At 47.6% G+C, this 25,911-nt stretch overlaps 1 protein-coding gene across 1 annotated transcript in view; it reads left to right on the top strand.

The window, feature by feature from the left end:
- Positions 1 to 25,911, top strand: part of PGR (progesterone receptor) — a 57,719-nt gene that overhangs the window by 10,891 nt on the left and 20,917 nt on the right. Inside the window, exon 3 of the mRNA XM_079973542.1 lies at positions 9,075 to 9,191. Coding sequence (XP_079829668.1) covers positions 9,075 to 9,191 — 117 coding nt within the window. The remainder of the gene's footprint in view (positions 1 to 9,074; positions 9,192 to 25,911) is intronic.

The following is a 25,911-nucleotide window of genomic DNA, read 5'->3' as shown; positions in this document are numbered from 1 at the left end:
CTTGATCCAGAAGTCCCCTCAGACTGTGAACCTGCTCCTTCAGTGGGAGAGCAACCCCATCCAGGGTTGGCAGTTGACCAATTTCTCAAGTATGGCAAGTCACCCACAGTGCTTCCATCCTGCCAGGATTCAATCTTGGCTGGTGTTTCCTCATCTATCCTCCCATCTCATCTAGGCACCAGCTCAGGAATTCCACAGCCTCTCCTGATGCAGATCTTAATGAGAAACAGATGACACCTTGCCCCCATGCACCTCTTGGCTACTCTCAACAACTTCGCATAGATTTTTTAAATTGCATTGGAGATAAACAGGTTTCAGTCAAGGTATTTCCCCAGCCCTTTCTGGAGACACCAAGCAAGGGTTGAAACCGGGACCTCCTGCATGCCTGACAGATCCTCTGCAGCCCTGCCCACTGAGCCGCATTCTTTCCCCTTTTGACTGACAATAGGTTGCTCTGCTTTTCGTTTTATAAAAATACAGTTTGCTATAAAAACTGAAGGTGCTGTTCCCCATCTTCCATTTGCGCGCGCGCACACACACACACACACGAAATGCCTCTTCAAGGTGGTATCTGCTCAGATGCGCGTGGGTGTCACCTGCAAATGGAGAAATTGGGCTGCTCATTTCAGAAATACAGGGTTTTGCCCTCGTGCAAATTCAGTGTATTAATAATAACAGCTCTGGTGCCTCAACTTGCATACACAAAAACATGATTTCCAGTTCTGCAGTGAAAAATTGGACACATTGTAAAGGAACTACACTGTTAGATTTCCAAGGAAAAAGTGCTCCACCATCCCCACGATTTCCCAACTTAGAATGCAGTTAGTTTTTGCAGACTTCAAAAAGAAGAATGTTGCAGGTAGTTTCGGTTCTCCCTGAATGCCCTCACATCTCTAAGCAGGTTTAATACGACTAAGATATCTCTAACAGCATGACATGACTAAAAGCAGACAGTTCCAAGTTACTTCTGTTTCGCTTCTCTGATACAATTGAGCTGTAGTATCCTGGTGGCAATCACTGTTTCAGAGTCACTGCTTCCAGCCCCTCACAATTTTGTGGATGGAAAAATTGTGTTGTGGTTGTGGGGTTCTTGCGCAACAAACTCCATTTTCTGAAACAAATAAGAGACTCCCCGCAAATAAATCAGCAAGGATGTTTGGCTGTTTGTCAGTCTTGTATAGCCTTCCCATAAACTTTGTGCAAACGACTCAAGATGAATGTACAATAAACAGGTTCTCTGATAGCAACCCATGTCAGTACATAGCAACCCAGTAATTAGAGCAGCAAAAGGAAACCATCTGCTAAGAGTTTGCACTCTTGGTAACATTTGTATTCCCTCTTTGAACTCTTTGGTGGCCCTTTACCCTGGTCTAGAAGAATATTTTTGGTCTGCATCAAGAGAAAATGGAATGGGCCTCCAGGGGTGAAGTCAAACCATTGGAGAATCGCAGCGCCTGCTGTGGCTGTAGAGACCCGTTACTTGTGATGACTGCATCTCGTGTTGTCTTTGCTGCATTAGCTGCACCGAAGTGACCTCCACAGGGTGCAATCCTAGGCAGCACGTATGGAGGTCTTGGGCTGCCCAGATGACAAGAACCCCCTCTTGGCATCACTGATGTGGTCCAAAGGAAAGCAGAGCCATATGTTTGGCACCAGCTTTGCTCTAGGAGTTGCCAGAAGGAGATGTGAAAGATACCATCCAACCTTCTTAGGGAGTCCACTCTGGATTTGTGTAGGGTTTACTCCTGAGCCTTTTCTTCTTTCGAAGATATCCTTCAAGGCAGCACAGGTTTAGGGTCAGAGTTTACCTTCTCCTAGAAGAGCTACCTTCCCAGGTTGATGAGCCCCATCTGCCCCTCTACAGCTCACACAGAAACCACCTCCTTGACCATTGGACCCACTGTTGGTCTCATCCAGTCAATCTGCCAGAGCCTGTCTTCACATACAGGGGAAGTTCCTAATTCACTGAGGGTTTGATACCCAGCAGGTACCATCACCTGTTTTAGCCAGCCAGTCAAAGCCATTTTCCAGGTTGTGGCTGCTGTCACATGCTGACAGTTTCTGGAAGACTGGTCCAGAATCTCTAGACTAGTAGTGGGAAACCTGTGACGCCACATCTGGAATTCTGTGTTCAATTATGGGCACCACAATTTAAGAAGGTTATTGACAAGCTGGAACACAGCAGAGGAGGGTGAACAATACCAGCACATAGCTGTCAACGTTTCCCTTTTTTAAAGGGAAATTCCCTTAAAAAAAGGAAAAAGTTGACAGCTATGCAAATAATTCAGAGATGAATTTTAAATAAAAACACACATTCTACTCATGTAAAAACACCAGGCAGGCCCCACAAATAACCCAGAGATGCACTTTAAATAAAAGGACACATTCTACTCATGTAAAACACACTGATTCCTGGACCATCCGTGGGCCGGATTTAGAAGGCGATTGGGTCGGATCCAGCCCTTGGGCCTTAGTTTGCTTACCCATGGCCTAGAGGGCTATATTTAGCCCCTTGACCTGAGGTTCTCTACCCTGGTTTGTCGTATTGATTAAGGCGACCACAGTTTCCATACTTGGCAGTCTCAGCTTGGAGGAGGCTCTCTGAATCATCAGCTGGATCCTTGGTCCACACAGTTGGCAGGCATTGCTACTCCTGCCCTGTGTGAAGGATTTTTTGATGTTGGCACTGGGCTTGGAGCTCATTTTCGCCAAGTGAACCTGTGATCCCTTGGCTGTGCCAAAATTTGTTACCATGTAACTTCTCCCACCCACCCACACCGCCGGCGTCCCCCGTGAAAAGACGTTCTGGATCCCCGTTACCAGAGAAGCAGCAACTTTTTTTTGCAGCAGAAACAAAGCAGTGTTTGCAGCAAAAACAACACAGAGCCTTTTGGCACTTTTAAGATTAAATGATTTATGGCGGCATAAACATTCATAATCCGGGATCTGGTGAAGCGGAACGATACTTGTGCTGCAATAAATCTATTCGCCTTTTTGGTGCCAGCAATACTCTTTGTTACAGAGCAGTCCTTTAGGCTCAGTGGGAGGAGAAAGTTGCCCTGACAGGCAGATAGGCAGATCTGAAGCCCTGCTAGACTTGCACCATCAAGGTTGGAAGGTAGAAATAGACCCTCTTCCTCTTCCCATCATTTGGTAATTGTTAATATTTTGGAAAGAAAACATTTTTACTTCCTATTATGCAAAGGCTGAAATACTTCTCTCCTCCCCACACCCATTCCAGGGTCTGTGCTTGAAGATGAGGGCTTGGGATCCACTAGATTCAAAGCCTCACTGGAATAGCCCCCTCCAGATGAGTAATGACTGGAAGGGGGCACCCAAGGATAACTGGAGGGGATCAGCTAAACAGTATATCATTATCATTGTCATTTCTAATTATATCCTGCCATTCTTCCCAATGGGCTTCCAGAGACAGTAGGATTCCATCCTGTTTGGTTCTTCTTCTGGAAATGAGCAGTCTGAACTGGGCTACACTGTGGAATCTCCTGGCCTGGTGGCTTAGCAGAATACGCGGACGGGTGAATTAAAATAGAGGCTTCTATGACTTTATTTGATACTTTTATACTTCCACTTCCTGCATATAGGAGCTAAGAATGGGTTAACATACGTGGAAAACTAGACCGGCCATACCATACAAATAAAATAACAAGACGAATAAAGAGCAGCAACAGATAACTATAAAACCACGAGCCCCAAACACTACAGTTCATGTTACAGATGCCTGGATTAACTTGAGCCTTTGTTTGAAGATGTCAGTGGTTGGGGGAAAGAAAATGTCACCTGGGAGGGAGTTCTGTAGACAGGGTGCTACCACCAAGAATGCCCTGCCACCACCCTTCTAGCTTCTGCTATGGACAGCAGAGCATCTCCTCCTGATCAGAACATCTTGAGTTTGTTGGTGCTGGGGAAGATGCTTCCTCGAGTACTTGTGTCACAAGCTGGTTATGGTTCCATAGCTTCTGGACTGTCTTCCAGGACAGACTTTGATCCTGCAGACCCAGTAGCAGACAGGTGGTGCTGCACCTCTCGCCTGGCCTACCTCCAGCTGAGACATTTCTGCATACTGAGATAGGGGGCAGTAAGGTTGGTGCAGTGTTGGCACGCTGGTGGAATCAATGCTGCCCTCCTGCTGGTGTGTTTTCACCGCACCCACCTTGGCATTGCCTCATCCCCCTCCCCTTGGTATGCAGCAGTAACGCAGCTGGAGGGAGGTTGCAATGCTATCCAGTATTGACCAGACCACTTGCATGCTATGAGAATATATTTTGGGATTAGGTGACCCTCCTGTGCAGTCTGCATCCCTGGCAACTCTCCTTTTGGAAACCAATTTCTCGCTCCCCCATTTATCTGCTTCTGAAGCAACTCTGCCCTGCACACCATGATTAACGGCCCCTTAATCAGTTTTGTTTCCATAGTTAATCCAATTATCTGCCAACGTTGTATTGGGTGCTATTTCATTTTGCTTGCCTTCTCTCACCTTTGCATCTGCACAATAGGCGCCGTGGTTCACTTTTGACAGATGCGTGCTTTATGTATTGTGCTAATATATTTCTTGCAGTAGAACAATAATCATTATTTTTGGAGCTTTGCACATGGCTGCTGTTGGAAGCAAGCAAAGCACAGGGCTCTTGACTTGGAAGTTTCCCAATTTAGTATTTATTGTGGGACTGAAGAGGGGGAAAGGAACCAATCCTCAGCACCATTCTGTATTTAGGGAGCTTAATAATTTCTGGTTGGTATCTGATGCTTTCCTCCTTGAGATAGCGAGCTTGTGGGGTGGACCTTGTCTCTTTATACAGCAGATGACTCCCACCCACCTTAACCCCACTGCACCAGCAAGCCTAAACCTATCCCATGCCTCCTTTGCCTCAGTCGCTAAGGTGGAGGATTCTCACTGAGTAGTACAGCATCACCTCCCTTAGGTGCTGGAAACTTGTGGGAACCATGGTAATTTGTAATTCCCATGGCTCCCAGCAACTCTGGAACTGCTGTGGCACCCATGGGAATTCTTTCCCGATCTTTGCAAGTTAGGGAAAGGAGGTCAAGGAGGGCCTGTGTCTAGGGCTTCAGTCGGGGAAGGGCCTGGAACAGATGCAAAAGAACTATCCTTGGGCCTGGTGGGTGCAATTCTTCTCCCTCCATCTTGTGGTCATAGGGAAGGGTCATAGTTATTCCTTCATTGTGCAAAGGGGATTTCTGCTGGGTATAATAAATAGGGGCTGCCCCAAACTCCTCTGCCCCGTCTCTGCCCAGTCTCGGTAAGCGGCAGCAATGTCGCTGCCAGGACACTGGCTCAGTTGGGTTGCTTGCTGTTGGTTGGTACCTGGATGGGAGACCACCTGTTTCAAAGGTTGGGTATACCTTAAATAAACAAAACTAGGCTGCTTCCTTTTCACATGGGTGGGCAGACAGGTGTGCCAGGACTGATGAGGCGGTCAGTGGAGCTTGGACCACGCTCTGTCTGCTGCAGTCACCAGCAGAACCAGGCAGGCTCCTTTGAGCTTCTCGTCATTTCCAATATTTCCCCGCCCACTGTGGGTGGTGGAGAAATAATTTTGCACCAGGGATGAGGAAGCTGTGGCCCTCCAGATGTTAGAGTGGCCCAAGTCCCACCTGCTCCAGCTGCTAATGGGATCTATTCTATTCCAGCAGCACCCTTGTCTCCAGTCACACATCACAGTAAACCAAGGTTTGTTTTAATTTTATTATGATTACACTTATATTCCTTGCCTTCCCTCCAAGGAGTTCAATGTGACATTCATGCTTGTTCACCTCCTCTCCATTTCATCCTCACAACAACTCTGTGAGGTGGGCTGGGCAGAGAGATAGCAGGAAAATGGTATTCCGATTAGAATATGGCCAGAAGAATCTCAAGTATTGCTGCATACTAAGGCAGATGGGTTGGGGCAGTTCAATATCATACTGTAATTTTGAAATCAGGCAAATGCCTTGCATATTTCCCCCCTCTTAGTCACACATTCTACCCTTCAGGGACATGCTGGAATTTGAATGCAAAGGTCAAAGGGCTGGTTTCTGCATTCTAAAAGCACAGATATTAACCTGAGATGATTTGTGTGTCTGCATATGTGTTTAAAAATATACTTTTTATTATTATTCCCCCCCCCCAAATCTATTCAACTTGTTCAACTGGATACAGATATTCACATGTTTAGAACTAATAAGTTAGGGAAACAAATGAGAGTCCAAATTACCTCCATTGGGCAAATCAGCAAATTGTTTCCTAATTATTTCAGACGTGATTTGATTCCCTTTTCCTCCGCCTTGTGCAGATAACTGACAGCTGAAGCCTATGCATGTTTACCCAGAAGTAAGCCCTGCTGAATTCAAAGGAACAGTGTGTATAGGATTGCAGCCTAAATTAGTGTAAGGAAGCTCTTATCCTGTTTACAAAGAGATCACAATGGCCAAGCACTACAAAGCTGCCAGGGATAAGTGCCTACAGCAGGCGTGGGGAACGTTTTCTGGCAAGTGGAATGGATCCTTATTTCCCTGACCCTGGTAGGCCAAATCATCTGACACCAGTATGATATCAGGTGATGGTGCTGCTGCACTTTGAACCCTCAATTGCTGGGACTACAGAGGCCAAAACCGGGCTCTTTGAAAGCCCTTTTGCAAACAGTCCCCTGCTGCTCTTTGAACCTCCTAAAGCCAGGTTCCACAGCTTCAGATGGATTGGACATCTGTGGTCAAGGTCTACTGTGCGATATAAAAAACCCCAGAGCAGTCCATTTGTTTGGAGTCTGTGGCTGACCCTCTTCAGGGCAGTCCGTGCCCCTGATGTTTGCGGAGCCAACTTGGGCCTTCTCAAATGGCATCTGTAATGAAGGGCCGTGGTTCAGTGGCATTGCATCTGCTTGGCATGCAGAATTTCCCGGGTTCAATCCCTGCCATCTCCAGGTAGATCTGGGAGAAAACCTAGTTGGAAATTTAGTAATATTTACTTTAGTTCAGGCTTCCTCAACCTCGGCCCTCCAGATGTTTTGAGACTACAATTCCCATCATCCCTGACCACCGGTCCTGCTAGCTAGGGATCATGGGAGTTGTAGGCCAAAAATATCTGGAGGACTGAGGTTGAGGAAGCCTGCCATAGTTTAATTAGAAATACTGCGGGGAGCAAGACTGTGACCAAGTAGGCTGTGTGCCTGATTGGCCTGCTGTTCAGGTGAGCATTGTTGATGTTCAGTGGGACTTAAGTCATTATTAACCAATACTAACTCTCATTGATTTGGCAATGTCTGGACCTACTTAAAATCCCGTTGGTTTAAATGGTTCTACTCTGACTAAGTCACTGTTTATTACTTTTATATACTGACCTCATTTAGGGAGCTCTGTGTGGCACGCTTTGTTCATTCCTTTCCCCGCTTTAATCCCCACAACACCCTTGCGGGGTAGGCTAGTATGAGACCCTTACTTGCCCGCACACTGTCTTGCCAAAGTGGTACAAGCGCTGGTTATCTCCTGCTTGGACTACTGCAATGTGCTCTTCGTGGGGCCACTTTTTTGAAGGTGACTCAGAAATTTCAGCTAATCCAGAATGCGGCAGCTAGACTGGTGACTGGGAGCAGCCACTAGGACCATATAACACTGGTCCTAAAAGGTTCTTCACTGGATCCCAGTACATTTCCGAGCACAGTTCAAAGTGTTAGTGCTGACCTTTAAAGTCCTAAATGGCCTGGGCCCTGTATACCTGAAGTAGCGTCTCCACCGCCATCGTTCAGCCCTGATACTGAAGTCCAGCTCCGAGGGCCTTCCGGTGATTCCCTCCCTGTGAGAAGTGAGGTTACAGGGAACCAGGCAGAGGGCCTTCTCGGTAGTGGCAGCCGCCTTGTGGAATGTCCTCCCATCAGATGTCAAGGAAATAAACAACCACCTGACTTTTAGAAAGCATCTGAAGACAGCCCTGTATCGTGAGGTTTTTAATGTTTGATGCTATATTTTGTTGGAAGCCACCCAAAGTAGCTGGGGCAACCCAGTCAGATGGGCCGGGATTCTTCTTCATCATCATCATCATCATCACCATCATCATCATCATCATCATCCTTTCATTATTTATACCCCACCCATCTGACTGGGTTGCTTCAGCCACTCTGTGTGGCTTCCAACATATATAAACACAATAAAACATTACATATTAAAAGTATAACAAATAAATTATTATTATTACACTGGTTCCCAGCAGGCTTTAATAAGTTAGTAACTAAAAAAGAATGGGGGGAGGGGGGGAAAGGAAGCCTGTTTCTTCTCTCTCTCACTGCCTTTCAGTTTGTGCAAGCTTAGATAGCAAGGGCTATGTTTAAAAATACACTCGAGGTCCACGTCCATAATAGAAGCAGTTCACCAATAACAACTGACTGATCATAATATCGCTGTGCTAATGTCATGGTGACCCTTACATTGTTAAAGTCCATAAGATACTAGTTTTTCATCTGTTGAGTCACGTTAAACAGGAACAGATTGGTTCGTTCCTTTTTAATATGACCCAATGCAGGGGGGGGGGAGGGGAAAACACCAAGTGAAACGTGGCTGTTTAGCCTCTCAGTAACAAGGCTGTTCCCTTCTGAACCTCCTTGCCCCCTCCTCCCCTGTAGCTAATAAAAGCACCTCCGATGGGCATTTAATTACCCAACCAAGAAGATAGAAACAATAATTAATGTGAGATTAAGTGACGGATGAATGGATGGTAGCATCCAGTTAGTTGCTAGAAGAAGAAGAAGAAGAAGAAGAAGAAGAAGAAGAAGAAGAAGAAGAAGAAGAAGAAGAAGAAGAATCCCTTTTACTTTGGAAGCAGTTGTTGTTGATCATTTAGCCTGAAGGACGGTTTATACATTTTGTTTACACCTCCAAAACAGATCAGGGAGGCTGACATTGAAGCTGACTAACGTTGTTTCCAGGCTATAGTTTAGTGATTTGTTTGGATGGTTTGCGCTTTATTCACCCTAGCTTTCTGAACTGCCCTGCCCTGCCCTGCCCTTTCTTTTACTTCTCAGTCATCTAGTGTTCATTTCCCCATCTTCTTTCTTTTTTTTTTCTTACAGGGCAGCATAACTATTTATGTGCCGGGCGGAACGACTGCATAGTGGACAAGATCCGCCGGAAGAACTGCCCTGCGTGCCGCTTGAGGAAATGCTGCCAAGCTGGCATGGTGCTTGGAGGTAGGGAGTTTTGATTCACAAAATCATAGAGTCATAGAATTGTAGAGTTGGAAGGGACCCTGAGGGTCATCTAGTCCAACCCCCTTGCAATGCAGGAATCTCAGCTAAAGGCTCCATGACAGACCTCTGCTTGGATGGAGGAGGTCCTGGGTTCTCGTTTTCACAACTGATCAGCAGCGTAGCGTGGGTTGTCAGCACCCGGGGCAAGGCAAGTAATTTGCGCCCCTAACCCCTACCCTGCCGCCGCTGCCAGCTTCTTCTTGCTGCTGCCTGGGCTGGTCGGGTGTGGTTCTCTCCCGCGCTCAGCGCTGCGCTGGGCGGCCGCTGCACTGTACCTCCCCCAGATAGTCCCTCCCTCGCTCTCTCTCTGCTCCGCACCACAGCGCACGCCTGGCACCCTCCCCCTCCACAGTGGGCGGCGACCCGGCAGCTCGGATCGGATTCGCACAGCCAGCACTGCAGTGAGAGAGAGTGAGTGAGCCAGGTAGGGGCAGAGAGCTGCGAGTGTGAGCGCGCCCCCCAAAATGTTGCGCCCGGTGCGGCTGGCCCCCTCTGCACCCCCCACGCTACGCCACTGCAACTGATGTCTGCCAGAGTGCCAGTCGCACGGTACAAAGGCTCCCACCCTTACCATGCTATGACCTCATCATGCCATTCAAACTTTGGGTGGAGTTTAAAGGAGAAAGTGTGGCATATAAACGAGAGAGGGCACACTGATTGGTTAAGCTATCGCGGAGGAACACTGTTAATGGCTGCTGTTGTTGGCATCCATCTGTCTTGAGAGACAATGGAGTGTGCCTCTGGGGGTGAAGTCAAACCACTGGAGAATCACAGCGCCTGCTGTGGCCGCAGAGACTGGTAACTCATAACTGCTGCCTTGCTGCCTTGGCAGGGGTGCCAACTTGAAGGGGGGGAGGGAGGCAAGTAAGTCCCACCCTGCATAATCAATCACATGACACAGTGCACAGACATCATTTGAATGGCAGTGCCCCACCATGCCATCTGCCAGAAAATGATTCAAGCACAATTCAAACTCTTGGTGCTGACCTTTAAAGCCCTAAGCAGCCTCGGCCCAGTATATCTGAAGGAGCGTCTCCACCCCCATCGTTTGGCCCGGACACTGAGGTCCAGTGCCGAGGGCCTTCTGGCAGTTCCCTCACTGTGAGAAGCGAGGTTACTGGGAACCAGGCAGAGGGCCTTCTCGGTAGTAGCACCCACCCTGTGGAACGCCCTCCCATCAGATGTCAAGGAAATAAACAACTATCCGACAAGACATCTGAAGGCAGCCCTGTTTAGGGAAGTTTTTAATGTTTGAAGTTTTATTCTGTTTTTAATGTTCTGTTGAAAACCGCCCAGAGTGGCTGGGGAAACCAAGCCAGATGGACGGGGTAGAAATTAACAACAACAACAACAACAACAACAACAACAACAACAACAACATCTTTCTTTTTGGAACCAAGCTGAGTTTCGGCAAAGTCGCTTGATGATTACAGAGAACTTCTCATTACAGTGGCTGGCTGTGTGACATTTTTCTCTTGATAATGGACTTTGCTTACCCATAGTGCAGGAGGAGATTTCAAGTAGATATTGAAGCATGTCATTTACTCTTTCCCAGGAAACATGGATAGTAAGATATTGCAATTCTTTCTCCTGAGGTCTCTGCAGCTGCTTCTGCCCTGATGAGTAGTGTAATATTTTAGTATATGTGCTGCCGAAGCGAGCACGATGAGTAGTGTAATAAGCACTTTCCAGAGAACAGCTAAAGGCAGTGAAAGTGAACTGCATTTTGGGGCTATAGCAGCAGCAGCTGTATTGTCAGATGTGCAGAAAAAATTGTGGGTGGGCAGGAGAGGCGACAGGCAACACAGGCGATGATTGGAATCCTGTCGTGGCGAGGGGTGCAAACCACCCTTTTCCTGCATCACAACTACCAAACAGGAGGGTGCAGTTGTTATGGCTATTCAGTTGCACGGCTGCACTTTGCAATGTTAGTTGGATGTGTGCATGTCCAGACAGGAATTCAAGAGGCTGTACAGCCTTATTATTATTAGGTATATTATCAGGAAGACTAATGCGGGAGAAGGGATTGCTTTGCTGTTGGGTTTTTCTTTCTGCAAGTTGCTTGGGGAGCCTAAGTGCAGAGTGCAAATAAATGCTTTAAGAAAATAAAGGCTCCTTACAGAGCTTGTCTGTAAGGAGGTGGGCAGGAAAAGGAGCCCATTGCCAGTCAGAGCGTGAGGAGAGGAGATGGAGAAACTCCTAGTGAGAGCCTCAGTGCTTGTGGATGATCTTCAAACCGCTCATCCCTCCCGTCTCTGCCGGGCACTAGGCGGGAATGACTTAACAAACAAGGGTTAAACTAGGGTGCTGGGTTGGAATGTAATTACAAACCATAGTTAAAGCAAGCGGAGTTTCAGAAGCCAACTCTCCACTGTGGTTTACACCCCTGATTTGCTAGCCTCGAACAGACCATGGGTAAGCAGCGAGGTTGGAGCTGGATGTACCAAGAGACTGGAGCTTAAACGGGGGAGAGATGGATTGGTGTTGTATTCAAACTGGGCCTCAACGTCTTCATTATTCAGTTCCACTTATAAGGAGAAGCTTTTAAGCCAGTATTGGTGAATCACTGGATTGCTATAGTGCTTCCACTTATTCAAGGAAAACAAACCAAGCAGCTGATTGAAAACTAATAGCAGGCCACTTTTCATTCTCCTTGGAAAAGCACAGAAGGGCTTGTCGGTTGTGTCATTATTTGCTGTTTAGCATTTGTTAACTGTAGTTCAAGGTTTATAAACATTAGCTGCCCAAGGCTGCAAACAGGACACTGGGCAAAATGTGATTTGACTGGAGCACGTCGACTGTGCGAGTTCATGACCTGTGGGTTAGCGCAGATGTGGCAGGGCTGGTACAGGGATATCTTGGCATACTGTTGTTGCGCAGGAAACAGCCAGAGTTGTAAGGAATGCATCAAATGTAAGGAAACTGGGCTGGATCTAAAGGTCCTTCTGTAGATACAGTCAAAGATTTGGAGAGCTGGAATTCCTTTCCCCAAGGGCCCTCTAGTCCGAACCAGAGCAGCACACAGAAACGCCGTTTACCTTCCCACCAGAGCGGTACCTATTTATCTACTTGCACTTTGACGTGCTTTCAAACTGTTAGGTTGGCAGGAGCAGGGACCGAGCAACGGGAGCTCACCCCGCTGCGGGGATTCGAACTGCCAACCTTCTGATCGGCAAGTCCTAGGCTCTGTGGTTTAACCCACAGCGCCACCCGCGCCCCTACCTAGTCTCTGCCTAAGAAATGTGACTCTAAATCTAGCAAGGTTCTAACTCCCTACCCCAGATTTTCCTGGGCTACAGCTCTCATCTCAGAGGTGTATGGGGTGTTAGGGGACGGGCAATCACTCTGGGTCAGGCAAACACCAATTCTCCTTGGAAAAGCACAGAAGGGGTTGTCCTTCCGTGTGGTTTGCCCACCTTTGGTCCCCATCTTGCACTTAGCTTTCACCTGTGGCTCCTAGAAGCTGTCAGCATGAGACAGCTGGCGCACCCCAGGAATGGCTGCGGTCGATTGGCTAAACCAAGTGAGAGAAGCCAATGCATCTCAAACATTTGGCGCATTAGGGACTTCCCCTGTATGCGAAGACAGGCACCAGTGCATGGAGTGTATGAGACCAATAGAAGGTGTTTTCTGAACATGCTGTAGAAGGAAGTGAGGGGCAGACGGAACACATCAGCCTGGGGAATTAGCCCATTTAGGAGAAGAAAAAGTCTGATCCTAAACCTCCACTGCCTTGCGGGATATCTTCAAGAGAAGAAAAGGCTAAGGAGTAAGCCCTACGCAAAACTGGGGTGGAGTCTTGAATGCCTCCTTCTGGCATCTCCTGCAGCCAAGCTGCTGCCAAATGTTTCCTTGAGACCACTGGCGGAGGAAGGCGCGTGCGGGGTGTGTGGCGCACATCGGGTGTCAGCCGTGATGGCGGGTGACATCGCTGCACCACCCACCCTGCTCGCTGCATGGGGGGTGGGCTGCTGCGGGCGACTAGTGGTGCCCCTCCTGAAGCTCGCTATATGGGCAGCAGGCAGCTAGGGAAGCTTGCCACAGGGGCAGCAAGTGGTGCCCCCCACGTTCATCACGCGGGTGGCAGGCAGCTAGGGACACTCTCCGCGCGGGCAGCTCACAGCTGCCCCCACACTTGCCGCGCGGGTGGGCGGCAGCTAAGGATGCTCGCCGTACGGGCGGCTAGCCCTGCCCGCGGGCCAGCTAGCCCTGCCCCTGCACCACTCTGGGTGCCAGGGCAGGTAGCTCTGCCCCTGCTTGAGACCACACCAGTGAGGCCAAGAATGGGGTCTTGTTGTTTGGGCAGCCTAGGAGATACAGAAAGCCCAGCTTCCACCCCAGAGAGGTCACTTGGGTGCTTGGCTAATGCGGCAAAATCAAACTCGGAGGCAGCAGTTACAAGTTACTGGTCTCTGCAGCCACAGCAGGTGCTGTGATTCTCCAGGATACTCCAATAATTTGTATAGCTACTTTACGGTACTACTCAGAAGTAACTGCCTTATGCTAAGTCAGATCATTGGTCGAACTAGCTCAGTATTACACTGCCTGGTAGTCTGTTTTCTTCAGGATTTTAGATGGGTTTTCTCCCAGTCCTGCTTGGAGATGCTGGAAATTGAACCAAGCACCTTCTGCATGCAAGGAGGGTACTTTTCCACTGAAGAGTTGTTTTCTTTTTTCAGATTTCCTTCTTAATTCTGCACATTCGCTTGGAGATATGTTTTCAAGGGAAATGTAGCCTCTGCATGGGATTAATAAAGCCATTTTTTTCCAGCTGGCACATGAAATTAATATATGATTTGGGAAGTGTGTTTAAGGGCAAATGTAATTACTGAGCCGTGTGATGTAAAACGCAAGAATAAAAGCAATTTCGCTAATCTGGTTTAGACACCTCGGCGATTAACATATTTTCATACGTTACATGTATTTAAAATTGCAGTTCAATCACAACACTTGTGAATCACAGTGCGTGGAAGAAAATGAAAACGAGGTTTTGTAAATGGGTTTCTAAGGGCCTCCGTTCAGTAAGTTTAAAATATGGGTTAATAATGCAAGCAACAGCCTCGATGACTCTGTCATGCTGTATTGTTATTATAGGAAGTTAACAGCAATTCTGAACAAAACGAGAAAGGAACAGTTTATATTTTCAAAGCATAAATCTTTCAAATAAGGCGTCTTAATAAGTTTGTCAGCAGGTGGTATTTGGGCATAAATTGTCACTTTTGTGCATTCCATAGATAAGAAAGCAGTACAGTGGTACCTCGGGTTACAAACGCTTTGGGTTACAAACACTTCGGGTTACAAACTCCGCTAACCCAGAAGTAGTACCTCGGGTTGAGAACTTTTCCCCAGGATGAGAACGGAAATCGCACGCCGGCAGTGCAGCGGTAGCAGGAGGCCCCATTAGCGAAAGCGCGCCTCAGGTTAAGAACGGTTTCGGGTTAAGAACGGAGCTCCGGAACGAATTAAGTTTGTAACCTGAGGTACCACTGTACTGGGAAATGCTGTGTAAAAAGAGATTTATGAAAGAACAGGGAGTAAGAGAATCCCCTAAAACAGAGGAGCTGGGTAAGCTGCAGTTCAGCCCTAATTTAGCATATCTACTCAAGAGTAGAAATTTTGAAACTATTGGGGACGATCCCCCTTCCCCCGAAAAGAATAGACCTTTTAGGAAAAATTGGGATGGGTGGATGCAATACTTTTTTAAATGTGCTTTTTACATGTCAAAACTTGCTTTGTTACTTTATTGAAATTCATTAATGTCATTACAGATTTAACTTCACACATACATACACATACATACTATATATATGTGTGTGTGTGGTGTTGAATTCTTCATTCTCATGTGATAATGACAGCACCCTCCAAGAAACAAAAATGCATCTTGCTCCTGTATTTGAGAGTTGTATTCTCATGCAAGACTTGCTTGCCCTCAGAGTACAGGCATAGAAGCAGTAGTAGTAGTAATCATCATCATCATCATCATTTTATTATTTATACCCCACCCATCTGGCTGGGTTTCCCCAGGCACTCTGGGCAGCTTAAAGGATATCTAAAAACATAATAACATCAAGCATTTAAAACCTCCCAATACAGGCCTGCCTTCAGATGTCTTCAGATGTCTTCTAAAAGTTGTGTGGATTGCAGGTGGCGCTGTGGGTTAAAGCCTCAGCGCCTAGGACTTGCCGATCGAAAGGTCGGCGGTTCGAATCCCTGCGGCGGGGTGTGCTCCCGCTGCTCGGTCCCAGCGCCTGCCAACCTAGCAGTTCGAAAGCACCTCCGGGTGCAAGTAGATAAATAGGGACCGCTTACCAGCGGGAAGGTAAACGGCGTTTCCGTGTGCGGCTCTGGCTCGCCAGAGCAGCGATGTCACGCTGGCCACGTGACCCGGAAGTGTCTCTGGACAGCGCTGGCCCCTGGCCTCTTAAGTGAGATGGGCGCACAACCCCAGAGTCTGTCAAGACTGGCCCGTACGGGCAGGGGTACCTTTACCTTTACCTTTAAAAGTTGTGTAATTCTTTATCTCCTTGACGTCGGAAGGAAGGGCGTTCCACAGGGAGGCGATATACTGCCCACCCTTATGTGTTGTGCTTTCATAATTAAAGGTGGGTTTATCTCTGCCTTTACCTGGAGGTTATGTGGACGACAATTATATTCCTGTGTAGGAATCGTTTTGGAGGAAATCTGGCCCTTTTTTAGGCCATCCTCCTTGGTATCTTATATGCGTCTTTCCTAGCAGGGAGGGTGCCAGTACTGAGAAGGCCCTCTGCCTGGTTCCCTGTAACCTTGCTATGATCCAGTACAGTGGCCCGTTCGCAACATGAAAGGAACGCAACCCACAGCGGCGTGTCTGCGCACGCACAGGTTGTGATTCACTGCTTCTGCGCATGCGCGTGACATCATTTTGCGCGTCTGTGCATGCGTGAGTGGCGAAACCCGGAAGTAACCCTTTCTGGTACTTCCGGGTCACCACGGGATGTAACCTGAAAGAACATAACATGAAGCGGACGTAACATGAGGTATGATTGTACTGTTCATAGGCTTACATAAAAGTCTTCCTGCTGGGAAGTTTCAGAAATCATTTCAGGAGACTAAATATAGAAACACATAGCCTTCAACATTTTGTTCTTCATTCTCAAAGAAAATATTCCACAATCCAGATATTATTCTTCTTATTTTCTGGTGAAAGAAAACATAAGAAAGACTTAGGAAAAAATATCTACACACACCCCCCCTTCACTCACCCACTGAGTTCAATTAGACTTACTTTCAAGGAAGCATGTGTAGGATTGCAGCCATGCAGTCGTCCATCCCCAAAGGAGAACCAGAATGTTTCCAGTTGGGTTTGTCTGCCCCCCTCCAACAGCTGACCTGGTTGGCTTTCTTGTCAAAGCCCTGGTCGACATGTGTAATGCAGCAGGGGCCTGGGTGGTTGACGCAATTTCTCGTGGGGCTCCCATCATGCTTATCAGAGCCTAGAATGTTCCTTGGTTTGGCGCTAAGAGCAATGATGCAGGCTGGGAGAGAAAAACTCCCAACAAATGCAGCCAAACACTGCTGCATGGAGTTCACAGCTCCTCAGGGACAGCGAAGGGGGAGAATCTACACACCCACACCCACACCCACACACACACCTCAAGCTGGACCTGAGGAGTTTGTGCAGCCAACTGGTGCCTCCTGCAACATGTTTGTGAGGTATCCTTAGGATAAAATTACTTGCCTCCGTTAGACATTGACTATGTTGTTATAGCAGGTGAATCAGGCAAGGTTTTCTGAGGACTGTCTTGTCTACTTTCCAACTGCTGAAGGCGTGAAAGGTGCTTGGTCAGGTTTGTGCAACACTTTGTATAATAACCAAGGGGATGACCTAGTTTCAGTAATTACAATTAGATTTCTGAAATGAGCTTGGCTTGAGACTAGCTTTGATGGAAGATAGTGCAGAACGCAGCAGCCAGGCTGATAATAGGGACCAGATGGTCGGACCATATAGCACCCATTCTGGTTGACTATATATTTTGGGGCCCAATTCAAAGTGCTGGCTTTAACCTATAAAGACTTACAAGGGCTCTAATAAAATAAAATAAAAATCCTTCCAGTAGCACCTTAGAGACCAACTAAGTTTGTTATAGGTATGAGCTTTCATGTGTGTTCTTGTTAAATGCCCTTTGTTCCCTCTTAAAAAGAAAAAAAAAAGACACAACAGTCTTCTTTAATAATAATACCTTGGAGGTCCCGGGCCTCAAGGAGGTTAAACTGGCCTCAACCAGGGCCAAGGCCTTTTCAGCTTTGGCCCCAACCTGGTGGAATGCTCTATCGCAGGAGACTAGGGCCCTGCAGGACTTGACATCCTTCCGCAGGGCCTGCGAGATGGAGCTGTTCCACCTGGCCTTTGATCCGGGCCCAGTTTGACCCCCCCTCTATGGGACGCTATAAGTTACCTCTTTGGCCCTTTTATCGGCTCATGTGGAACCAACATGGATAGCTGGCCCTGATGAATACTTGAGGTTCCCGACCCCACGGTCGGCAGTCATTTAATTTTATCCTGATTCTAATTTTTAAGCTGTATTTTAATCAGTCGTTTGATTGTGTTTTAATGTATTTGATATTTGATGTTAGCCACCCTGAGCCTGGTCTTGGCCGGGGAGGGTGGGGTATAAATAAAAATTTACTTACTTAAAAAGTAATAAGAAGTTTACTTACATTCAGTTCACAGTAGGTTTGCTGAAGGCAGGCTTTAGCTCATAGTTACAGGAGAGAGTTTGAGTTCATCCCATATGGGGATGAGCCCATGTGCTGCTTTGCTGAGAGCCAGCAGGCAGCAAAATACATCAAGATGGAATAACATGACAAGGAAGGGAAGATGGCTGCATGACCAGCCCTTTTATGGGGTCTCACAGGGTCACGCCCATCTACCTGGCCACACGCAGGGGGAGGATGCTCCAGATCAGATGTGACAGGAAGTCCTCCTGGCTGGAGTAACATCACCCCTGTGTGTCCACTCTGGGCAAACAGGAAGTGTTGTATTTGACTGCTTATGTTACATCCTGCAACAAGTATGAGGACCAACTTCAAAGGTGTGCTGGGCCCGGGGGTAACCCATGAAATGCAGTCCAGGACTGGTCCAGAATCCAAAGGTTCCGCTAGGAGTCAGTCCAACAGGGCCAAAGCAGGACATGAGGCAGGAAACCAGGCAAGGACAGGTACAGGATCTCAGGCAGGATCTAGCATACAGCAATGTTGCTCCTGCAACCCGGGGTGGGGTCCGACAGCTTTTTATCTTTGTCAGTCCTGATCCCCCGGCGACTCACCTCCCTGTTTCGCCCGAAGGCAAGCACTCCTCCTGCAAGTACTCAGGTCTCTCCTTCTCTCAGACCTTAGTCTCTGCAGCTCAGGAGACGTCGGTGGGTTACTAGACCCAGGGGCCGCCTCAGCCTCCCCTGACCCAACCGGTAGTGGAGCAGTGATGGCCCAGCTGAAGGCAACAAGGTAATCCCCGCATCTGAAGCTAGGGCAGGCTCAGGCCCCTGACTTGGTGTTCATTGCAGGGGAACCTGTGCAGACTGGGACTCTTCAGGATCAGGCCCCAGATTTGGTTCAGATGATGCCTGAGGCAAAGGATCCAGTGCAGACTGAGTCCCCTCTGGTTCCAAGTCCGAACCCAAGTCCCAGGCCATCACAAAAGGGATGTTCTCTGCCTCTTTCTGTTGGCAAGGATTATTTGAAACCCTATATCCACGGTGCCACTCCTGTTTGAAAGTGGAAACTTGTGGTAGGAAACAATTGAATTTGATGGACTGCCTCTTTCTGTTGGCAAGGATTATTTGAAACCCTATATCCACGGTGCCACTCCTGTTTGAAAGTGGAAACTTGTGGTAGGAAACAATTGAATTTGATGGACGCTCAGCCACCAGGGCTTCAAGTCAGGGTATCATTTACAGTCAGAGTTGACACATTTTTGGAAACAAGTGGCTATTCGTGGGTGTCAGAAATACGTGGCTGTTCTAAAGAAATTATATTTTCTGATGTTGGGCTGACATAGTCGTTGGCGTATCCTTTCCTAAATTCTGCTTGATGATACGCCAGGGTTTTGAACTGCTTTGTAAGGCTTTTATTTGAAGGCATTTGGGTGTGGCTTTCAAAGTTGCCTCAGCTCCACATAAGCTGCTCTTTATGAAAGAAGAATGGGGTCATGCAGGTATAGGTATGCCTAAAGAAGGAGCAGATGAATCAGATGTTATCTGCTGCTTGTGGGTGGCTACCAGTGGGTATTGGCACAGTATCCAGTACAATGTATTGTTTCTCCACGGGACTCAAGCCAATGCTCAGTTTCCCCATCATGGGGAATACACACAGACACACAGACACACACACAGACACACACACACACACACACACACACACACTGTGCAACCCACAATGACAGCACCCACAGAGGCCGTTCCCTCACACCCATAGAGCCCTCTTACTGAAGTTGAAAGAAGCATGGTTTTCTAGCAACTAGAGCAGGTTTATTTATTTAAACAGTTTATATACTGCATAACTACGAGAGTCTCCAAGTGGTATGGTGCCTGTGTCAGCTTCTCTAGTTAGCAAATGGGGCTAAATGGGGCTCAGAAAGCTTGGCGTCTCCTGGGTTAGAGTGTTGGCCAAGGATGTGGGTGAGACCCAAGGGTCAAATCTCCACTCATCCTTGGGGCTCACTGAGTGTGACCTTCGGGAACGTCGCTGGCTCTCGGCCTAACCTTCCTGACAGGGATGTTGTGAGGACACAGTGGGGAGAGGGGGAGAACTATGCATGCCACCTTCAGCGGCCTTCAGGAGGAAAGGTAGCAGGCAGGAGGGAATTGTTGCACTCCCTCCCCCAATCTCTGAGGGGTGCAAGATTCCAGGTGCTTACCTAGGGTTCAGTTTCCTTGGAATGAGGGACAGCAGAGACCGTGGTGTCTGTACAATACACAATGGAGTGGCTCATAGCATTAGCCCCTGAAGAGAATCTTACTTCTCCTATAGCCACAGACTTGGAATGCATCATAAATTGAGCATGGTTCTATCTTTCTGCCTCTTGGCTTGCTTCTAGCTTCTGCTGCACACACAGAACTTTGCCCTTTTTGACTTTCTAGACAGCTGAAGGGGGAGGGCACCCATTTTCTCTCTGGCACAGAGCCACTTGCTTTGTTACCTTAATGACCCATACATACTTAGGGGCCATTGCCGATTGGATCCTTGTTGGACCCATGAATTAGAAGAGACTTAGCCTACTGCTACTCACATCAATATGCTATTGCCGCATGTAACAGTGAAAAACTGGGGGGAATATTGGGTTGGCTTTGTTTTTGTTTTTATTATTTTGTGTTTTTTATATTGCATTTTTATGTTTTGAACCACCCTGAGGTCTTAATGGGTATAGGGTAGTAGTATACTAATACTACTACTACTAAGTGCTTTTTCTGGGAATACTCAAGTATACGCAGTACTGGCACCTTTTTTCCTAGAAGGAAAGCACTGGAGTGAGGGATTGGTTACAGGTCTGAGGGTATTGGCGGCGAGCCGGTGAGGCCGGCTCGGGTGGCGGTTAGGCATTGGCCGGGGTATTGTCATGCAAATGAGGTTGGGGGGGAGGATTGCCATCACCTCCCCCAAGGCTTGAAGGGTAGTTCGTTAAAGGACTCCGAGGGGCGTCGCCTCGTCCGAAACCTACGGAGGCTAGGTCCTAAAGCGCGCCCCCGAGCGGTAACCCCTTGGGGAGCGCCCAGGGATATGCATCTCGGGTGGCTCCCCCTGTTGGTGCTTAACCCTTCCCGGTCAGACCGGATAGTCTCTTAGGGGCCAATGCCTAAAGCCAATACCCCTCTTACCTGTAATCAATAAAGTTGTGGCCATTTTCGCCCATTAACCTGAATTCTTGTGTCCGTAGTCTTTATTTATTCAACCTGTGGGAGGGGGGGCGGGAATAGCCACGCAATGCCACTACCGAACTGATCCTCAGGAGGGGGAGGGGTTGCGGGCTCACGTCCCCACCCACACTCCCGCGAGGCTGACGCCAGCCTCGCGGGAAGCAGGGAATTCCCTTAATTAGCATTCCCCGCACCATCAGCCAATCGGCTGGCGTTGGGGGCGGGCCGATCTGAGGCCACTTAAGGCCGGGGCGACCCTGGCTCGCCCCTTTTTCTCCGCTTCATCAGCTGCAGTTTCCCACCCACCCGCCCTTTAGGTTTGCCCTTGACTTTGCTATGGGCTTCGGCTGGTCGCCGCAAGGGGCCTGGTAGGAGTTTTTCCATTTGGCTAATTGGCTGAAATTCTAAGCCACTTGGTTTTTTCGCCTACCTCGTAGCAAATCGTCACAACTCCCTCGGTTTTGGCGGTAGGCATTGGCCGGGGTATTATCATGCAGATGAGGTTGGGGGGGAGGAACGCCATCACCTCCCCCAATGCTTGAAGGGTAGTTCGTTAAAGGACTCCGAGGGGCGACGCCTCGTCCGAAACCTACGGAGGCTAGGGCCTAAAGCGCGCCCCCGAGCGGTAACCCCTTGGGGAGCGCCCAGGGATATGCATCTCGGGTGGCTCCCCCTGTTGGTGCTTAACCCTTCCCGGTTAGACCAGATAGTCTCTTAGGGGCCAATGCCTAAAGCCAATACCCCTCTTACCTGTAATCAATAAAGTTGTGGCCATTTTCGCCCATTAACCTGAATTCTTGTGTCCGTAGTCTTTATTTATTCAACCTGTGGGGAGGGGGGCGGGAATAGCCACGCAATAATTGTAAGAGGAATATGGTGAAAGGTTCCTTCAGTTTCTCTGAATAGGGTGGAGAACGCCCAAAATCCATTTCCATACAGCTGCAAAACTATCACATAGAAATGTGAAGCAGTATATTTATATTATTGTAGTTGCATCACATTGCAACACTTTTAATTTACCGCTCAATTTTCTTTTTACTCATGATACGCTGCAAGGCCTGAAATGTTGACAGCTCTCTATTGTGGTTTGGCATGAGGGTGGCGCTGTGGTGTAAATCACTGAGCCTCTTGGGCTTGCCAATGGGAAGGCCGGCGGTTCAAATCCCCACGACGGGGTGAGCGCCCATTGCTCTGTCCCAGCACACCAGTGCAAGTAGATAAATAGGTACCACTGTGGCAAGAAGGTAAACTGTGTCCCATTGCGCCAGAAGAGGTTCAGTCCTGCTGGCCACACGACCCAGAAAGCTGTCTGTGGACAAACGCCGGCTCCCTCGGCCTAAAAGCGAGGTGAGCACCGCAATCCCATAGTCGCCTTTGACTGGACTTAACTGTCCAGGGGTCCTTTACCTTTTACTTTTACCTATTGAGTTTGGGCACTGATGGGTGTTTAAACCTCTACAAGTGCCATTTGGTTGAGTCCTACCATGGTCTTGCCATTGAGGACAAGGCCTCTATGGTGCCTCTTTGTGATCTCTCAGAATCAGCTGGTTATCCCTTGGTTTATTTCATCCATTTCAATGGCAACAGCACGCACAAATGGGCTTTCAAACATACCTGCAGAATGGTTTCCCGCAGGAGAATTCCCAGACCTCAAGTCCCGAGCATTTTCCATAAGAACTGCAGGACCTTACCTCTGCAGTCTTAAAAGTGTTAATGAGGATTCACACAGGAAGGTGAAGGGATGGGTGATGAAAGAGGCAGGGTGAGAGGCAGGGAAGGGAAGATTTCTCAGGGGGTGGGGGAAGACTGGGAGAAGAAAGGGAAGCTCCCAGGTGAGAGCTTGGAGGCTCTAACACCTTTTGTGTGGGACAAAGGTTAAGCTACATCCTAGACAGAGGGCTTTGCATCTTCTTCTGATAGATGGCTTTGTATTTTTTCTTTCACTTTTCCTCTGTTTTCTCTTTCTTTTGTGTGTATTTCTTTTCTTTTCTCCCTTTTCTTTTCTTTTCTAGATGAGTTTGGCTTTTATTGCATTGTCTGTTGAAAAGTTTTAATAAATAAACATAATAAAATAAGGAGGGAAGCCCCCCCCCCCCAATATATTAACAGCATAATCTGATGCCCATTTATTTGGAAGTTATATCCTGTTGGGACTTTGTCTCCAGTATGTGTGTTTAGGATTGCATCGTTAGTTTGATTTTACTGTGGCAACACTTATTTTTGTGTGGAAACCAGCCTAGGGGTGCAGGTTAGACATGTAAGATAAACGTGTTTGGAGAGCTGTTGCATATCCAGTTCAGATGATGTAATAGGGAGATGCCGGCAGTGGGGAAGGCATATTGGTATGGTTAGTTGCACAGTGCTGGTTACCAGAACTGCAGGTAGTTATATACTGGGGGCAGCCATTGTGGTGCCTTCCAGATGTTGTGGACTACAATACCCATAAGTCCCAGGGAACATGACCAATATTCAGGGATGATAGGAATTGTAGTCCACAACTTGCCTATGGTGTCACCTTCACTATTGCACCACTGGCATTCCACCTGCAGCATGCATGATGACAGAATAATGAACTGCAAGGATTTGTTGCATGCTTGGATATAAGCAGGCGCAGATCTACTATGATAATAATTTAATAAAATATTATAATTTTTTATACCTGGGGTTTCCCCAGCCCCTCTGGACAGCTCCCAGCAGAATATTAAAAACACTATCCTATCTTTAAAAGACATCTGAAGGCAGCCCTGTTCAAGGAAGTTTTTAATTCTTAACGCTGTACTGTTTTTAACACGTGATTGGGAGCTGCCCAGAATGGCTGGGGAAACTCAGCCAGATGGGCGGGCTATAAATAATGTTGTTGTTTAGTCGTTTAGTCGTGTCCGACTCTTCGTGACCCCATGGACCAGAGAACGCCAGGCACTTCTGTCCTCCACTGCCCCCCGCAGCTTGGTCAGACTCATGCTGGTAACCTCGAAAACACTATCCAACCATCTCGTCCTCTGTCGCCCCCTTCTCCTTGTGCCCTCCATCTTTCCCAACATCAGGGTCTTCTCCAGGGAGTCTTCTCTTCTCATGAGGTGGCCAAAGTACTGGAGCCTCAGCTTCACAATCTGTCCTTCCAGTGAGCACTCAGGGCTGATTTCCTTCAGAATGGAGAGGTTTGATCTTCTTGCAGTCCATGGGACTCTCAAGAGTCTCCTCCAGCACCATAATTCAAAAGCATCAATTCTTCGGCGATCAGCCTTCTTTATGGTCCAGCTCTCACTTCCATACATCACTACTGGGAAAACCATAGCTTTAACTATACGGACCTTTGTTGGCAAGGTGATGTCTCTACTTCTCAAGATGCTGTCTAGGCCTGTCATTGCCCTTCTCCCAAGAAGCAGGCGTCTTTTAATTTCGTGGCTGCTGTCACCATCTGCAGTGATCATGGAGCCCAAGAAAGTAAACTCTCTCACTGCCTCCATTTCTTCCCCTTCTATTTGCCAGGAGGTGATGGGACCAGTAGCCATGATCTTCGTTTTTTTGATGTTGAGCTTCAGACCATATTTTGCACTCTCCTCTTTCACCCTCAATAAAAGGTTCTTTAATTCCTCCTCACTTTCTGCCATCAAGGTTGTGTCATCTGCATATCTGAGGTTGTTGATATTTCTTCCGGCAATCTTAATTCCGGCTAGGGATTCATCCAGCCCAGCCTTTCGCATGATGAATTCTGCATATAAGTTAAATAAGCAGGGAGACAAAATGCAGCCTTGTCGTACTCCTTTCCCAATTTTGAACCAGTCAGTTGTTCCATATCCAGTTCTAACTGTAGCTTCTTGTCCCACATAGAGATTTCTCAGGAGACAGATGAGGTGATCAGGCACTCCCATTTCTTTAAGAACTTGCCATAGTTTGCCATGGTCGACACAGTCAAAGGCTTTTGCATAGTCAATGAAGCAGAAGTAAATGTCTTTCTGGAACTCTCTAGCTTTCTCCATAATCCAGCGCATGTTTGCAATTTGGTCTCTGGTTCCTCTGCCTCTTCTAAATCCAGCTTGCACTTCTGGGAGTTCTCGGTCCACATACTGCTTGAGCCTTCCTTGTAGAATTTTAAGCATAACCTTGCTAGCATGTGAAATGAGTGAAATTGTGCGGTAGTTGGAGCATTCTTTGGCACTGCCCTTCTTTGGGATTGGAATGTAGACTGATCTTCTCCAATCCTGTGGCCACTGCTGAGTTTTCCAAACTTGCTGGCATATTGAGTGTAGCACCTTAACAGCATCATCTTTTAAAATTTTAAATAGTTCAGCTGGAATACCATCACTTCCACTGGCCTTGTTATTTGCAGTGCTTTCTAAGACCCATTTGACTTCACTCTCCAGGATGTCTGGCTCAAGGTCAGCAACCACACTACCTGGGGTATATGAGACATCCGTTTCTTTCTGGTATAATTCCTCTGTGTATTCTTGCCACCTCTTCTTGATGTCTTCTGCTTCTGTTAGGTCCTTTCAACTTTTGTCCTTTATTATGGAAATCTTTGTACGAAATGTTCCTTTCATATCTCCAATTTTCTTGAACAGATCTCTGGTTCTTCCCATTCTATTGCTTTCCTCTGTTTCTTTGCATTGCTTGTTTAAGAAGGTCTTCTTGTCTCTCCTTGCTATTCTTTGGAAATCTGCATTCAATTTCCTGTATGTTTCACGATCTCCCTTGCATTTTGCTTGCCTTCTCTCCCCCGCTATTTGTAAGGCCTCATTGGACAGCCACTTTGCTTTCTTGCATTTCCT

The sequence above is a fragment of the Podarcis cretensis genome, assembly GCF_951804945.1.
Source record: "Podarcis cretensis genome assembly, chromosome: 4".
Classification (NCBI taxonomy): Eukaryota; Metazoa; Chordata; class Lepidosauria; order Squamata; family Lacertidae; genus Podarcis; species Podarcis cretensis.
Note: the sequence above shows the minus strand (reverse complement) of the source record. Positions and strands in the feature narration are given on the sequence as shown.